This window comes from Sander vitreus, chromosome 21 (genome assembly GCF_031162955.1).
Source record: "Sander vitreus isolate 19-12246 chromosome 21, sanVit1, whole genome shotgun sequence".
NCBI classification, from domain to species: Eukaryota; Metazoa; Chordata; class Actinopteri; order Perciformes; family Percidae; genus Sander; species Sander vitreus.
In genome coordinates this window covers 5103054-5120969 of record NC_135875.1, presented here as the reverse complement: position 1 = coordinate 5120969, position 17916 = coordinate 5103054, and the positions used below count along the sequence as shown (strand labels likewise).

At 39.1% G+C, this 17916-nt stretch overlaps 1 protein-coding gene across 3 annotated transcripts; it reads right to left on the bottom strand.

Annotated features, from left to right (window-relative positions):
• Positions 1-4367: 4367 nt before the first annotated feature.
• LOC144536290 (ORM1-like protein 3) lies at positions 4368-17035 on the bottom strand. Of its 3 annotated transcripts, none has more exons than XM_078279348.1 (4): positions 16718-17035; positions 15158-15432; positions 14495-14646; positions 4368-10439 (listed from the first exon to the last, which is right to left on the bottom strand). In XM_078279348.1, the coding sequence occupies exons 2-4, from the start codon at positions 15329-15331 to the stop codon at positions 10304-10306; spliced, it is 462 nt and encodes a 153-aa protein (XP_078135474.1). In that variant the 5' UTR covers positions 15332-15432; positions 16718-17035; the 3' UTR covers positions 4368-10303. The 3 variants fall into 3 exon arrangements, with proteins under 3 accessions (XP_078135474.1, XP_078135473.1, XP_078135475.1); XM_078279347.1 differs by having other exon boundaries at positions 15158-15409; XM_078279349.1 differs by having other exon boundaries at positions 15158-15406.
• Positions 17036-17916: the final 881 nt, after the last annotated feature.

Sequence of the window (17916 nt, the reverse complement as noted above, 5' to 3'; positions counted from 1 at the left end):
TCACTTTGTAAACCTATAACACGCACAAAAAAAGATATATAAACACAATACATATGTGTTGTATAATGCCAAAAAGAGTGCTGTCTTGATATGTAGGACAAAAGTGGAAAAAGATCTTTGTTTTCCAGACTTTTATCTGTCAGGACAAGTTATGAGTGTCTGTAATAAAATGAAATATGTGGGTCACTACATTACAGATCAGTTATCTGATGATGAGGATATATACAGGCAGTATGCATATGCCCAAGCTAACATGCTGGTAAGAAAATTCCACATCAGCATGGATGACGTTAAAATTAGCCTGTTTAAAGAATATTGCATACTGCTCCCTTATGGACTAAGTTTAAAAAGGCAAGCATGCAGAAGTATGTATGAGGAAACTGCTCAACAAACCCAGGTGCTCTAATGCAAGTGACCTGTTTTGTAATGCAAGGGTCAGCACCTTCCAGGCATTGTTATGCTGCTGGCAAATCCTAGGTCTAGTGCCATACGGTACCAATCATCACTATGGAAACGCTGGTATAAGTGTCTTTTATAGAAATGCAGTATTGTTGTTTCTTTTGTTTTTATTTCTCTGTATATGTTTATCTATATCTATTATGTGTATGTATGTTGTGTATCTTCTGAATGGACCTTGAGTCTGGCAATAAAGTTGATGATGATGATGATGATGATGATGATGATGATGATGATGATGATGATGATGAAAAGGAAAGGGAAAAAGCCAAAAAGTTGATGTTGAAAACTGTTCCCTATTATTATTTATTATTTATTATTCCCCTATAAGACCTGGCTAGCAGAGATATCCAACTTGCTACATATGGAGAAAGTACGATACAATGTCTCTCTCAACTCTGTAACATTTGACGAAATGTGGCAACCATTTTTGTCTTATCTATCAAGAATGTCTTCAAATGCTTCATTTTTAGCACCTTATCCTTGGTCTTTCATACATTGCCGATCTTCACTTGGTGACTGGTGTCAACTTGTTTTACTATGTTTTTCAGAAGAGCAACCTTTGTTTCTTTTACTCTATTTCTTTTATTTGGACCTGTGTTTGTACATGTATATATAATGTATGCATACTCCAATACAATATATATTTTATTTAGCTACTTATTTGTTAGTCTATTGTTGTTGTTGTTGTTTTTTGCTTGCCTATGAGTGGGTTACTTTGCTGTGTTCTGATGTGCACAGAAAAGCTATAATTAAAAAATAAATAAATATATATATATATATATATATATATATATATATATATATAAAAAGAATCCTAGATTGGCAACATCCCCCCATTACTAAATGCTGTTGTTGCAGGTGCTGGTCCCAACTGGAGCTACCAACAAATGCAACTACACACAGTGGTGTAGTCTAATGTATTGTAGTGGGTATACTGTACTGTATATATATATTGGCCAGAATCTACCCTTTTTTTTTGGGGGGGGATGGGGGGAATATCATAGTGGTGGGTCTGGGTGTTAGGGTTACTTCATTTAATTTCCTGCGTTCTGACACACTTTTATGCACCAATTTACGGTGGAAATACCTTTATTTAGCCTATGTGAAGATGAAAAACACAGATGACATTTCAAAATATATTAAAATTACAATGGAAAGGATGTTGTTGCGTGTCATGGGGCATTTTTAAGTGGGTATGTGGAAATCCTGGAGTTTTCTTACTGGGTATACTATGTATACCTGCGTATCACGTAGACTACATCACTGACTACACAACTGTCCAGTTAGTCAAGTCCTACTTTGTAACTAAATAGCTGAGTGCATCAAACCCTAAAACAAACTGTGTTTGTCCTTCAGTGGTGCTATAGTCAAAGTACTCTCATTGTGTGTGAAAGATGAGGAGACTGGTCTGTATTTGGAGGAGTACGGTGGCCAACAGGGGCAAACGCCCTGCAACTTAAGAAAACACACGCAAATAGACAACACACAAGCAAATTAAGAAAAACAACTTCATTCATTTGACAACACATGCGCAGCATTCAGCAAACACGCTGCAAATGCACACAACACAACCAAATAGATAAACGCGCTGAAAATGAAAAACGATGCAAAAAGAAAAGCACACAAAGCCCAAAAACAAATGCAACAAAAAAACGCAGCATCCAGATTACACAACAGAAGTTCTCCAGACCTCTAGAGGGAGCAGCTAGTGGAACAGCTGGATTTTCGAGAGAGAGAGAGAGAGAGAGAGAGAGAGAGAGAGAGAGAGAGAGAGAGAGAGAGAGAGAGAGAGAGAGAGAGAGAGAGAGAGAGAGAGAGAGAGAGAGAGAGAGAGAGAGAGAGAGAGAGAGAGAGAGAGAGAGAGAGAGAGAGAGAGGAGGGAGGGAGAGAGAGAGAGAGAGAGAGAGAGAGAGAGAGAGAGAGAGAGGGAGGGAGAGAGAGAGAGAGAGAGAGAGTGAGAGAGAGTCGGTGGGGCACGTTCAATCTCAGGACGGTGTGCACCGTTGTGAAACGGTGTGCAACTGCTTTGAGATCATAGACTGTAAATATTAAGTCTATGTTTGAGATATGTTTTCTCTCGTTTGGTGAGTGTGTCTCGGCTCAGGTCACAGGTGATACTCAATCAGCAGAGACGTCTGTAAACTCGTGGTAATAAAACATTTAAAACTGCATCAGCGTTTAATGTTGACGTTTGTTTAAGCCATATCACATGAGAGGGTTTAATTTCGAGGTCCGAAAGGCGCATCACTGAAGTGTAGGCCTCCTCAAGTGTAGCCTAATATTGTCATTATACAACAACGGTTACCAACAAAATAGGTGATCAATCTGTATTCATATTGTGGAGCAATTCGCTCTTGAAATACAAAAAAACAAAAAACAGACAGGATTTGTAGTCCCTCCCTGTTTAGTAAACCAGCCGAATTACCGTGGGATTTATCAAACTGAATAAATCCCGCTCGCACATATAAACACAAAACTGCTTTGCTAACTCCAACGTGTTGTAAGTAATCATCTGCTGAAAAAGTTAGTGTATTCATTAGCATGATTGCCGTACTGTTTAGTTCAAAAACATCCAAAACACCAAAGTACGAAGACATAGGGACCAGACACAAGCTTTTATTTTGAAAAGTCGAAGCTTGGGGACGGCACCAGCCGGGAGGGCATGAGACGGGAGCATAGACTGTGTATGTATATATATATATATATATATATATAAATTTAATATACAGACTATGGACGGGAGGCATGAGACGGGAGTTCTCCAGGCTGCAGCCATACCCGACTCTAATAAAAAGGCAGAGCGCTCTCTCCCCGTGGGGTCAAATCCAGCTGTTCCACTAGCTGCTCCCTCTAGAGGTCTGGAGAACTTCCGTTGTGTAATCTGGATGCTGCGTTTTTTTGTTGCATATGTTTTCGGGGTTTGTGTGCTTTTCTTTTTGCAGCGCGTTTGTGTATTTGGTTGTGTTGTGTGTATTTGCAGTGCGTTTGCTGAATGCTGCGCATGTGTTGTCAAATGAATGAAGTTGTTTTTCTTCTTACATCGCTTCTTTTTTCGGGGTTTGTGTGCTTTTCTTTTTGCATCGTTTTTTATTTGCAGCGTGTTCGCGTATTTGGTTGTGTTGTGGTATTTGCAGCGTGTTTGTGTATTTGGTTGTGTTGTGTGTATTTGCAGCGCGTTTGCTGAATGCTGCGCATGTGTTGTCAAATGAATGAAGTTGTTTTTCTTAATTTGCTTGTGTGTTGTCTATTTGCGTGTGTTTTCTTAAGTTGCAGGGCGTTTGCCCCTGTCGGCCACCGTAGAGGAGGGCCTGGCGAAGCGAGACTAGTATTTGAATAGACTTAGCATTCACGTTCAGGTGATCCTCTCGCTTCGTCATTAAGGTTTAAGAGCACCTCCGCCTGTGCCAAAGAGGAGACATATGGCTGAATGGGGAAACTCCTCCAGCCTCAACTACATTTTGGCATCGTCCAGGCTTTCCTTCCCCCCCATGTGGATCTCTTCTGGACATTGTGGCACAGACCCATTCTGGCTTCCATCTTTAGGGCACTTCTCCTGGATTATTTCAATCTAAGAAATAAAGAGACAAAACAAACCAAACACAAAAAAAACAAATACAAAATCTCTTGACTTATAGTGAAAACTTGAGTGTTGGTTAGGGTTAGCACATAGCCATTTGTGGATTTTTTTTTCTATCCATATCAGAGGTGGCACATGTGGACAGAGATATATCACTTCATATGAGTTTAGCATTCTGCTAGGCATACCTCTGATAGAATATATGATTTGAGTTCAAGAATCTGGCTATTTTAAACCTGTTCACTCTATAGTAAATACAGTTTTACCAGCCACTTTATTGTTTTTAACCTGCAAGTGTGTAACTGCATGTGAAAAATAACACACCAAGATCTACAAGACTCAAGCATGTTTATTTCATAAGGTAAAGTATTAAGGAAAAATACTAACATTCTCTCTCATGCACACACATAGTACACCCACACATTGACCATGAAGTTACATTTAATGAGTTGAGCAGATTAAACCAAAACAAAAACATTCCTCCACCCATCCTCATCCCCAGTTGCTTTCACTGGTTCATCTTTCAACATGTCCTTTATCAGATCAAACTAGAACAGGAATAGGCTAACACCAAAAAGAAGATAAACTAGCACGTTGGGCAGTGGCATTACAACTTAAAATCCCACTCCAGACACATTTTACAGTATGTAAACTACTCTGTTATGATCATTATTTTGTTTAACATGGTCTGAAAGGGGCTTGAAGCACATCTAACCTTTCTGGAATTCTGGATTTGGCCTGGCCGCACCCACATTGCTCATGCTTGGTTGAGACTTGTTCGGTGACTACATTCTAGCATTTACCGCAGGTTGACCGGTAAAAGAGCAGCGCACGTCTAGATGACAAATATTGGACAATCATACGCCAGGTTCAGACAGGAGGAGGCAGGATGGCTGTCTCGCGGTGCCAATTTCCATCCCTGAGATTCTCTGTGCCTGTCCTCAGCTACACGGGACAGGAAGAGCTGAATGTGTTGTTCTGTCTGACTTACCTATGTTGTATATCAACTATATATCCCTTGCAAAAGTTTTCTGCCACTGTGTTAAACCTAATCAAAACCCAATGCTGATCACAAGGTGTCTGCACCACAGACAGCAGGGTCGAGATATACATCTGGAGTGATTGCAACTCAGATGAGACAGCAGCAGATTTAGCAGCAGATTAGCACAGACTCTGCAAAAGGAATTTCCATAGTACATATACTTGTACTTGCAATACTGATAAATGCATAATTTATGGATAAACAAGGCTGATAATACAGTATGTGTAACACGATTTTTAAAGAAAAACCTATTTAAGTGTTGAACACAAAACAAACACTGATTCATTTGTATTTGAGCATGTGATGTAGGAAAACGGCGATATCAGTGACAGACAGAAGGACATCTTGGCTATTTGTATTAAATAACATGGTATACCGTTTAACTTATTCCTGCACTTTCATCTAATTCTATTTACCGGTCTGGTTTTTATACATGAAATGATGATTTTAACATTTTTCACTAGGAACATTTCAAAAATCAATTAGACCAACGTTTAAAAGTCTTATGACTCATGAAAACAGAATTACATACGAAACTGAAAAAATATTGTTACACCTCGAGCTTCAAAACGATTCTATTTGTATTTATTTTTTTACATCAGGGTGCCAGATCTTTGGGTTTCAGAACACTAATCCAACATGATACCCTGTTAAATTCACTCTAATACCTCATTATTTACTTTCACTTAATCAATGTTTAACAATCCTCCGGTGTTGTGTAACAGCGCGTGCTTTGTATAGTACCTGTATCAGCTTGCAATGTCAAAGTAAAGCCCATGGATTACATTTTAGATTGACTGTTGCTACCAGCTGAAATTGACAAGAGGAGTACAAAGCAGCGAGCTTAAAGCTGTGGGCTTTAGGACAATAATGTAACTTTTATTAGTCTGGTGTACTGCAGCTAAACAACTATTGCAAGGCAATGAGCATGCTTTGTGCACACTTGTACTTGTATGACATAAACATCTAAAGCTTTTTTCAACTGTAAATACCCATTTCTGTCACACACACCATTACTGTGAACAAATGAATTCACAAATTTTGAAAGACTGTTCTACTTTTATTAAGTTAAAATGTACACTGGAAGTACTAAAACACGGTTTCTATACAAGCGTGACTATTCTGAGACGCTTTGTAAGAGTTCATTTACTTCTACAAACACTTCAAGTCAACGTTTCTTTGTCCTCAATGAAGGCTGGAAAGTGATCTTTAAATCTATAGATTTCATGCTCAACCTTCCCTACTGATCAATAATTAAAAGCCACAAAAAGGCACGAGGATCCTACAGGTTTCAAAGCCCTTGATAGGCTCTCATCGTGTCGCACCAACTATTAAACAACAAATTAGAAAAACGTTGGTGTGTCTTAATAAATCCAGCATATCTCGTCCAACCACGTGAGACACTAACAACAATACAAAAAGAAGTTTGAGATACTTGAAAAATACTGTATTTTAGGGTCATGTACTCTTACAGAGGATCACATTGACATTTGCTTCAAAACGCACACTAGTACACTGATTAACAAACCGAAGCCACTGTTTCACATTTAATCAACATTCAATTCAACCTTCTGTCAAAAACCCTAAAGTTGTCCTAAACGGTCCAGGAAACAAAAATACATAAAGAATGCATAATCACTTTGTGCTGTGAAATATTATAGCACGTCCTTAAACTAAAGCCCTTAAGGTGCTGTAGGTAGGATTGTGAATAGGGTTGGGTACCGAAACCCTGTTCCACTATGGAACAGATTCCTACGCAAACGGTAGTTTTCACTATTGATCACTAGTAAACATATTATTTTATTATTATTATTATTATTACACCTGCTCTGCTAGTCTATCGTTCAGGACAAGACCCTGTAGCCTGGTGGTGGGGGAGGCGGGACAGCCTCCCCAAATTGTCTGCCCTTTCAAACTCATACCTGTGTGTCCAGGCCTCTTGGACACCATCTGAGAGAGTTTCCTCCTGTGCAGGACATGCCATTAGTCAGGAGAGGTGTCTTATCTTGCCAGAGAAGGCTAATATGGTCATTGTTTTGCAAAAGAACTGCTAAAGTTTGAAGCTGGTTGGCATACCAACTCAACATTTATTTTGTTGTTCTTTGTTAATAGTGTAACTGTTATTTGTTAAATTATTGTAGTTATGCGTTAGGTGACTTAGGTTTACTTATTATATATTTAAGTACTTTAAAACGTTAATATATTGTTAAATTTACATAATTTTCAATGAAAAACAAAAAAAACTCCATAAAAGAGCCTCTCTTTGATGTCATTTTTCAGTTTTTTTAAGAATCGGTTTAGGAATCGGAATCGTTTTAATAGTACCGGTTCGGCATCGGAATCGTAAAAAATTCAAACGGTACCCAACCCTAATTGTGAAGATCCAGGACTTAACTGACAACTTCTCAGTCCCTCCCCCCTTTCTGCTAAAACCCAAAATAGCCTCCTAAGCCCCTCCCCCCACAAGGGAGAATGAATGCGTATGCATAGACACACTGAGCAGGGGTTCAGATGCACCGATCAGGGCCAGCTGTGGATTTTTGCAAATCTCACTACAGGCTGTAGGTGGAGCCAGAGGAGCCGGATTTTTTTTTTAATGACCTGCTTCATGTAGTTCTACTGGAACATAGGGTCAGTTTCAGCAAATATGACAGAAAGTTAGTTTAATAAGGCTTACCTGCTGCACCTTTAATGGTGACATCATATATGTGTCAGAGCAAGTCGGGATCAACTCGGACACTAATCTAACCGCCACGCATTGGGCGGCGATCACTGCTGATCGATTCTGCGCAGGCTTGGTTCATCTCGAACGAGCCTAATATCTCAGAAACATCAAGATGAAGAAATGAAAGCTCCAGAAGATCCACTAGTATTTTTTTGGTTTATGTTTGGCATTGATTGGATCAATGCATCAATTCTAAATGATGCCAATTTAATACAACAATCTTCTAAAGTAAATAACAGATTAGAACCGTTTTGGGTCCAGCTGTAATGATTATGAAACGGCATGAATCTTGTCCCTTTGTCTACATTAAAAGATGAAACTGGTCGTCTACTATTACTACTACTGCCGCTGACAGTAATATCAATATTTATGCTACAATGGCTACTGCTATTACTACTGCTGAGAGTGAAATGTGTGGCCAACACTGCTCGGGCTAACATCAGTAAACATATATTTTTTTTTTAAATATGGGAAATTATTTCATTCTTTTTCAATTTAGGATAGAAAATATTGAATCTTCAGATTTGTCTTTAAAAGCAGTCTCCCAGTTTGACGACACTGTACTGTGTTTGGTATCATAACGCTTAGTGAAAGAGTACAAACATGACTTTTTGCCTCTTATTGCAGCATAATGTTTAAAACATAATTCTGCCATTATCGTGTAGAATTAACACAGTTTAATGTGTTGATTTGGTTTCATTTTTAATAATAAAACACATAGGAACACATGCAAACATCAGCCTGAGGTAAAGCCAGTCACATACTGTATTTACAAGCCATTCACTTGGTTAGGAGCTACAGTAATTCAAGGCGTACATCTCACAACATATCTACTAAAGTGTGTATGTTTTGAGATGTATGCCTTGAATTTCTGTAGCTCCTAACAGAGTGAATGGCTTGTGATTAGTTGGCTGGTTGTTTCATCTCGGGCTGATGTTTGCACATGTTCTTATTTAATGTGGTTTATTATGTCAGGTCGTGATGCAGCAGTCTCCCTTTTTCAACACAGACAATTTTCTCCCATGGGAGACACTAAAGTATTCTTAACCGTTATCACATTCATTCAATAACTACATTTTTTGGCTTATCATTACTAAATCTAATTGTGGTTTCCCTAAAATGTGATATCATAACTACTTACTACTTCATATCAACTGCCATGGTGAAATGGTTCATGGACATTTCTGCTTAAAAAAAAGACAGAAAAGGTCATACACATGCATTAGACTGGCAATATGTAACAAAAACAGTTCCCTAAACATCTGAAATGAACAGTAACATATTTGCTCGAATATGAAGCAGCTTTGTAACATAACCCAGAATCCCTTTAGCACTTACATAGTACAGAATAACTGTAATTTCCTTGGATGCTAAAAAAAGGATTTTGACAGGCTGAAGAGAGAGAACTTGATGTTCTTGAAAGATCTGGATTTGGATCTAATGTTTCTAATATTCTGCCCCTTTCATAAGTGATTGGGGAGTGGGAATGGGGGAGTGGGGGGTGAACAAAACATTAGAAACACCTTTGAGTATTTCAGGATCTACTGCAAGGCTACTATATTGGATTGTATTAGATTGCACAGGCTTATCTAATAAACTAATAACTCAGTGTGTAATGTGCCTCTAAACTGAGGCTTATGCTAATTCCTAAGTATTTCTAGTGACAGGCATGAGTCCCCAGAATGTAACTATTAATAGAAATACTTACTACTTTAACTCATATTGCAGAACTTGCATGTATGTTGAATCAGTAGAGTGCTCTTGCGCATACTTTTTGCACACAGGCCTGACAACTCTGCAGACAGAAGGCTTTCTGTGACACAAACCAGGACAAGAGGAGTCCAAATATGGAAATGGTCAGATAAAAATAAGAGTTGCTTAACTTCCCAATCTTGGCCCTGAGTGGAACGGCGAGGGCTAAATATAAAACCGTGTGTGGTTTGTCGTGTCTCGCCTCTGCAGCAGTTCCCAGGTCCCTTACCATATTATTAAAGTATTATTACTCTACTCTCTGCCCAGGAACCTCGAGAAAGAGGAAGCAGCTGACTAAATACAGCAGTGTATCATTACGTACAAAATAACTTTCGACAACGGCCTCAGTGTGCCAGTGGGTGTAAAACGGCACATGGGATTTTTGAGATATTTGTGCAAACACATTGTCCTCTTCCCCTGACACATCACACAATTGTCATTGCTGCAGAAATGGACATCATCATAATACTCCCTTTTACGCTTTTAAGTGTCTCTGAAAAACCTGTAACTCAAAGGAGATAGGCCACAAACATTCACAACAGCACACGTTCCCTTTGTGTGCTCTGTAAACCTGGGGTTTGGTACCATGGCAGTATCCCCAGCAGGCCTCATTTAGAGTGCTGCTCAGCAGAGATTAGAGCCAGAGAGCCGCGGCTCTTTGTGGATCTGCAGCCAAATCAGAGGCCTGATACTGCTCTCAGCAGTCTACGGGGACTTCTAAAGGAAGGAGGTGTCCTCTTCCACCTTGTCAGTACTTATTAATCCCAAAGATCCTCACGCCGTGCAGCTGGGGCAGCTTGGGGATGAGTACAGTGAGCAGGGAAACGGTGTTGACCACAAAATGGACCCGGTCGTATTTGGTGTAGAAGCTGGTTAGTATATACCTGAATCAGGGATAAATAAGAGGAGTAATGATTACAAGGGTAGAAATGAGTAACTGCATTCATGTCTGCATTTCTCTGAAGACATTTTGTTAACAAGCCTGAGGAACACAACAAGGTATTTAGTAAAAGAAAAAACTACAATTAAAAAGATTTAAATTAAAGCTGTCAAAACATCACTTTAAAACGTACAATATGTAATTTTCTGCGCTAGGGGTTAAAACAATAACAAAAGAGTTGTTGTTTGGGGATGTTAAGTAGCGTGGGACAAGGTTGGACCATGTGCAGTAACTCTAGTACTTTTAGTGTGTATATTTCTTCAATTTATGATTGTATTGTTTTACTATTTATTTCTTGTCTTTTTAGATTTAGATTTATGTTTACTGGGCGAACTGCTGCTAAGAATTTCGTTGTTCATTTTTGTGCAATGACAATAAATCTTCTGATTGATTTGGACTTCTTATGTGGACACAGGGCGTCCCGGAGGAGCTGGAGCCGAGCTGCTTTCTCTGATGAATTTAGATCCAGACATCCGATGACTAAAATCCTTCATCCTGTTAAAATATAGTTAAAAAACGACAAAGATCTAAAAAGTGTATTGGTCAATGTAGCTTAAAAAGTGAATTTATCACACCTTGTGGCAGACAACCGCGATGCTGACGCATGCACAAAGGAGAAATAGTGCCAGCACACAACTTAACAAAATATATAACATGCTGTCTAGTCATTTTTAGACATTTTTATGTGGAAATGTTACATATTATACCTCTAAGTAGGCAGTAACCTCTCAGTTATTTTTCCTCTGATAATCACAGCAAGATGTTTCCTAACTCACACAGTATCAGCACTTTAGTTTACGATGCTGTTTTAACACGCTGCACAGGGTTGAACAACCAGTTCATTGAACTATGCACATATGATGCTGCAATGCTAATCTACAGGACGTATTGACGAAGCTCATTTTTAATGAAGAACAACTCAATTAACAGACAGGGAGAGTGACCGAGCCACAGACATCCAGAAATGCCTCCAAAGTGAGTTTCCAGCACTTCCTGTATAAACCCTGACTGTGTGCTGGCTTCATGCTGGCAGAGGACACACAGATGTTCCTGGTGAGACACTAGAGTCAACAAGAAACAACAGTGATCTGATATAAACAGCATTTTTAGATATAACTGCACACACACCACTAAGGGATTTCTGTGAGCTTAGGATGAGTAATTGCCTGTCCTGTTCTCTGCTGAACAAGTGAGGACATGAAATAAAGGCTCTCAAGTAGGGCTGAAACGATTCCTCGAATAACTCGATTACAAAAAATCCTCGATGCAAAATGATTTGCCTCAAAGCTTCGTTATAACAATGTTACCAACGTTGTATCGCTGACGGACGGTGTTTCCACACGGATCATTATTGTCGCACACCAGACGCCGCTCAGTCTGCTGGCGGCACATGCCAGAGCGTAAATAGTGAGGGGCTGAGAGAAGAGACAGGCTGGAGAAAACGACAGAAAGTGTCCAAAGTTTGCCGGACAAAAGTAAATCACAGAGTCGTATGGACGATGAAACTACACCAAACACAACAACTACCAAAAACAAAGAAAATACGTAGTGGTGACCACAATTTGATCTAAAGAGACGACTTGTTGACTATCCCTTCGGAAAAACAGCCGATTGTTGCGCACCACTCTCTCTCACTCTCTCCCTTCACGGAGAAACAGCTGATCAACGATCTACTAGCATAAGTGTAACAGAGCTGTGTGACATTGTAATCAAATATATAAATGAAAATAGATTGAGTATAATTAATATTTACATATATTTACATATAGGCCTATATACAGATCAGTCTCAGGATGAAACTTGTAGTTCTGAAAGTTGCACAATTTAAGGTAAGGTAATTATGTTTTAATCTATACCTTAGTGTGAGGTTTATGTCATTTCAGAAAATGTTTTCTTTAAAAATGTTAAAATGTAATATGGCACTTAAATGCACTTCATATGTTTAGTTTTTTGAGAGATGATATTGTAAGCAACGTAGGCAACAAAAATGTTGCTTTTTCCGAAAATTGAACCAAACTATTGTTTATTATTGCTCTTCAATAAAACAAAAGTATTTCTTATCCGATTACTCGATGGAATAATCGGTAGAATACTCGATTACTAAAATAATCTATAGCTGCAGCCCTACTCTCAAGAGACTTTTGAAGATATGTAGCTTTTACATCTGAAGCCTAGAAACTGACCACTACTGTAGTCTTCTCCTACTGGCACTGGTTGCAAAACAAAATGACAGAAAAAAAGGCCTTTGGAACCAGCGTGAAAAAGTGTACACCTGCAAAAACTGCTTTCACAACAGTGTTCAAGCTGAGCTGGCGACTCCACCCCAGGGAACCTGGGCAGCTACCTGTAAACTGGTTAATAAGGACAGAAAAGGGCCTTAAAGCAGCAAGGGGTACTGCTGCAAATACTCAGTAAGCACCTTAACAAGTTGTGAGCTAGGCTAATACAGGAGCAGCAGGGACGCTAATCAATCAAAACCCAAACACAGAGGTACAAGAGGAGGACATTTTGAGATGAAAAGTCCCCCCCGCAGATTTACTACAACAGGTGCAAAGTAAATTCGGCAAAGGTACAACTTTGTACCATTTTGGTCTGAGCTAAAAAGGTAAAAACTAGAGCTGTCAGCATTAACGCGAGCATAATGCGTTCATTTTTTTATTTTTTATTTTTAAATCGTATTAATCGCATGCCGCCATTTATTTTCACTTCACTCGGCTTTGCGTCGTGCCTAACAGGCTACTATTTTGCCGTACTTCCTCGTAACACATCCTGCTACTGCAGGAATAGCAACGCGGATTTCGGTGCCTCATTCTGGTGCCACTGATATGTCTGCACTTCTCTCTGATGCTCTGAAACAGACGTTACAGGAAACACAAACATTGCTGCACGTGACGCTAGTTAACCGTATACTAGACAGCAGCTAACGTTAGCCTACCGCTAGCTAGTTAACACTATACTCAACAGCAGCTAACGTTAGCCTACCACTAGCTAGTTAACACTATACTCAACAGCAGCTAACATTAGCCTACCGCTAGCTAGTGGCTGGATTAAACACGGTTACAATGCTGACAGCTAACGCTCAACGGTGTAAAGTTTGTCTGTATTTCACTGTAGAGGATTCAACACCGGGATGTAACAATCTGCAGCTGCTGTTGTTGGAAAAACACAGACGGTGCGTTCAATGAAACTGGTAATTTACAGCCTCGTGGTGCATTCAAAGTTGTCATTAAATGCCCTTTTCCCATCTGGTGGTTGTTTTTGTCATTCAACAGCTATTTACTAGTGAAATAAGTTATTGTTATAGTGATTACATTATTATTAAACATTTAATTTTGACAATATGGCCTTAGCAATAAACAAGTCATTCTTTAATGTCACCAACTGTTTAGTACCCTTCTTTTTTTTTTAACGGCACCGTTAAGGCACCGGTACCGTTTTAAAAGTACCGCTTTAGCACCGGTATCCAAACCAAACAATACCCAACCCTAATATTGACTCTAGATTCAAATATAATAAACAAATACAAATCTTAAAATCAAGTTCATAAAGTCATTTTCTTTGCATTCATTTGATTCCCATTCAAGATACACTGGTAAGAATTGCTTTCCATTGTTAATATGTACTTAAAACAGTTCTGAAATGCAAAATAATAGAATTTGAATCATGTGATAAAACATGCGATTAACTATAGAAATTCAACGATTAATCGCGATTAAGAAAATGTAATCGTTTGACAGCCCTAGTAAAAACAAATCAATTGAGACCCACAAACACAATTGGTGCTGGTGGGTGGGAAGCTGGTGAGGGACCATGTTATTCTGCTTATTCTGTCTACACCTTACCAATGCCAAGCTTTAATTCTCCACAAGGTACCACCCTGCTCTACATGTTTCTCAGTGTGTATTCACATTTAGACCCCCTGCCCCTTTATGATCAGCTGTTCCCTCCACTTTGTCACACAACCGAACGTCAAGCATTAGGTTCGGAGGGGTCACTTACAGAACAATGGGTGTGATGGTGAGGAACTTGCGTGAAGCAGTGAACTGCACACCATAGTCCATTTGCTCCCAGTGTGTTAGCAGACGAGCCTTGCCCTGATCTGGGGTCTCGAAGGGCGTCCCTTTGACCGTGTGAAGTAGGAGGTACATGCACTGCAACGGACAACAAACACATTGTAAGAGAACTGCTGTAACATATGAATAACAAATATCATACTGGTGGATGACACGATTTTGTCTAGAATATTCTTGATTTACTGTATAGACCCCAAAACCAAGAGGAAGCCCACAAGCAACAAGTGAATGTGTGCTTAGCATGTCCAGTGTAAGGAACACTTTATTAAATACACTCCTGTAACAACAACAAACTGTAGTTAATAGTGTACTCTTCAGGGCCACACACACAGGAATACCTCAGCTTTTGAAATTAAATGCTGGTTGAAACATTACTGGCACCCATTTATTAACAAAGAACACGACTAAGAGCAGTGAAGCAGCAAGTAGGACTTTACTTTTTTCTTACAATTCCTTTTGTGCAGCGATGTGTTACCCTCTGACTCTTACTCCACAAAGCCTTTCACCCAGCTGCACTGTACAGTATTGTGTCCTTCCCTAACCTGACTAAAGAAACTGTGGCACTGCTGGTTCCCCCTGCTCCACTCACCAGATTGTGAATGAGGTTGGTGAGGGTCCAGACCACGGGCACGCTGGCGAAGGGAATGCTGAGCAGGATGACGTGCAGGAGGCCGATGCCCAGGATGTAAGACAGCCACATCCCTCTGCTGTTCATCACTCGGGTGTTGGGGTTCACCTCGCTGTGCGCCGTGCCCACGTTCATGACGGCGGTCTTGCCACTTCAAAGCACGACGTGGAAACGGGCTTACTTTGAACCTCGGCTGGCGTGACGGTCTGTCTGCTGTAAGATAAACAGAAAGAAGTCTACGCCGGATTAGCCCAGACAGATTAACCCAAGACTTAGGGAAACTACCTGAACTGTGCCTGTGTCATTTATCATATCAGTTGCTCCTAACTCAACTTGTACAGTTAAAATAATCACTTCTATGTAGGGCTGGGCGATAATTATTCAATATAATTATTTACCATTTTATTGGTTCTTTATTTAGACCCCTGTAGGCTATTGAGAATGCCCCCCTGGGGAACATTTATTAAAACAAGATCCTTGACAAAGAGGCATACACAACAGGGTACATATACAGATAGTATTTACATGAAATTACATACACAGGTGAAGAGTTACTTTCCTAATTACTAGTGACCCGTTAAAATGATACACTCTATTTGCCGTTTGCTGTATAACAGGTGACCACCTCTCTAAATAAATGTCCACCCTAAACCAGTTTTGGATTTTGTTTTACTCTGTAGCACTTTGGGATTGCTTTTTACAATGAAAAGTGCTTTACAAATCAAATGTATTACCTGTGTTACATGTTTCTGTCTATGTCCCTCTAAATATCGTATAACAATAGCTACTCCTCCTGGGGTATAAACAGTACATAAATGTATTTACAATATTTCAATGAAAATGACAAAAACCAGCATTGCTCATGAATGCTGTATATGACCATATCAGGTTTTATTTAGTTTTTGTACAATTTAAAAAAAAAAATTCTAACTGATTCAAAATTCAAAGAAGAGTTATTACGTTGTTCATTTACATATGTGAGGAATATTGCTAACAGTAAACGCCAGTTAACTGTTTAACATCAATTACATTATTTTCTATACTCTTATGCATATCATGATGTATTAATATCACTTATCATCATTACTATAGGGATGATACAGATGATGTTGAACCATGTGGCCCAGTCCTACATTTTATAGGTGCTATTAATTCAAACCCAAACACCTAAATAAAGCTATTAATACAATCGATGATGATTTTAACGGGCACCTTCCAGCCAATCAGAAACAAGTATTTTCTATGGCCACCCCAAGGTATACATGGAACTAACGTGTAAATTAAGATATGGGTCCACTCGGAAATAAGTAAGAAAAACTGCTGATGATATTTGCCTGGTCAACAGCAACTGATTGTAAACAATTCAAGCGCTTGGTCATTCCAGCATGCTGTCTTGCAAGTTGCCTAAAATGTAACATAATTATCCGTAACGTGGCTACTAAGAGCTACAAGTGGACTAGCGAGCACTGCTGGAGTTCCTTACATAGGTTTATAAGTGAGTACATAAATCAGCACACTCACGGCAGAGAAAAATGGCTTCAACTCCGACCAGTATTAGTCCGTTATCACAGTTTTTGTCTTATCGATGCCTTCAGTTATGTAACGGGTACTATCACCGGGAGACTGGCGAGACTCCGGTGTTTCCATCAGTCATCCGGTACCATCTCTCGGCTCCAGACGTGCTGCTAAGCGCTGCCGGTCGGCTCGTGTCGGCTCACAATCAATCGACACATCCACTTTTCCTTCGTCTTCAGACAACAGCTGGTGACAACACAGCACACTTCATGATGTAACGTCACCGCTATTCGTTTTCACGGCCCCGTTTTTTTCGGGTATTTTTATTTTTTACTCAGCGCATTCTGCTCTGATTGGTTGCTGTGTGTCACGAGGCCACGTCTGACCTATTGGCGTTTTTAAAAAGAATGTGGATCACGCCCCCTTTCGACGTCACAGCGGAGGCGGGATCCCAGGAAACGGGCATGATTGACAGGACATGATTGAGTACGGAAGGTGTGTTAAAAAAAACAAACCTCATTGACTTAATGTCAATATACATTTTGAACATGATAAATATAACACTGAATTAATGGTAAACTCATTGATTATATATGGTCATTTTTTTATGTGTAGGAATATGTTCCTTTCTATGTACATTCTTGTTTTTGTTGATAATTCAGAATTTGATTTGATGTTGTTTAGTCATGAGAATGTGATACAAGTAGATTAGGTAACATTTTCTATTAAAGGATAGGTTCACATTCAGGGTTCAAAATTTACTTTTTTGTCCACCAGCCAAATGGCTAGGGAATGTTAAAATGTTACCAGCCACCTAATAGATTACCATTGTTTTTTTGGCTGTGGTAAGTGAGGCAAATCTACCAGCCCCATGCATATTTTACCAGCATATGGCTAGTAGCTGGTGCAATATATATATATATATATATATATATATATATATATATATATATATATATATATATATGTGTGTGTGTGTGTGTGTGTGTGTGTGTGTGTGTGTGTGTGTGTGTGTGTATATATATATATGTGTGTGTCTATATATGTGTGTGTATATATATATATATATATATATATATGTGTGTGTCTATATATGTGTGTGTGATATGTGTATATATATATATATATATATATATATATATATATATATATATGTGTGTCTATAGATGTGTGTATATATCTCTCTATATATATATATATATATA

What these genes read in the sequence shown, in the direction of transcription:
- LOC144536290 (XM_078279348.1), bottom strand. Translation starts at nt 15,331, where the DNA reads ATGAACGTGGGCACGGCGCACAGCGAGGTGAACCCCAACACCCGAGTG. An exon ending in CCAACCTCATTCACAATCTG is followed by an intron (nt 14,647 to 15,157) that starts GTGAGTGGAGCA and finishes TGTCCGTTGCAG; the next exon opens with TGCATGTACCTCCTACTTCA. An exon ending in ACCATCACACCCATTGTTCT is followed by an intron (nt 10,440 to 14,494) that starts GTAAGTGACCCC and finishes TCCCTGATTCAG; the next exon opens with GTATATACTAACCAGCTTCT.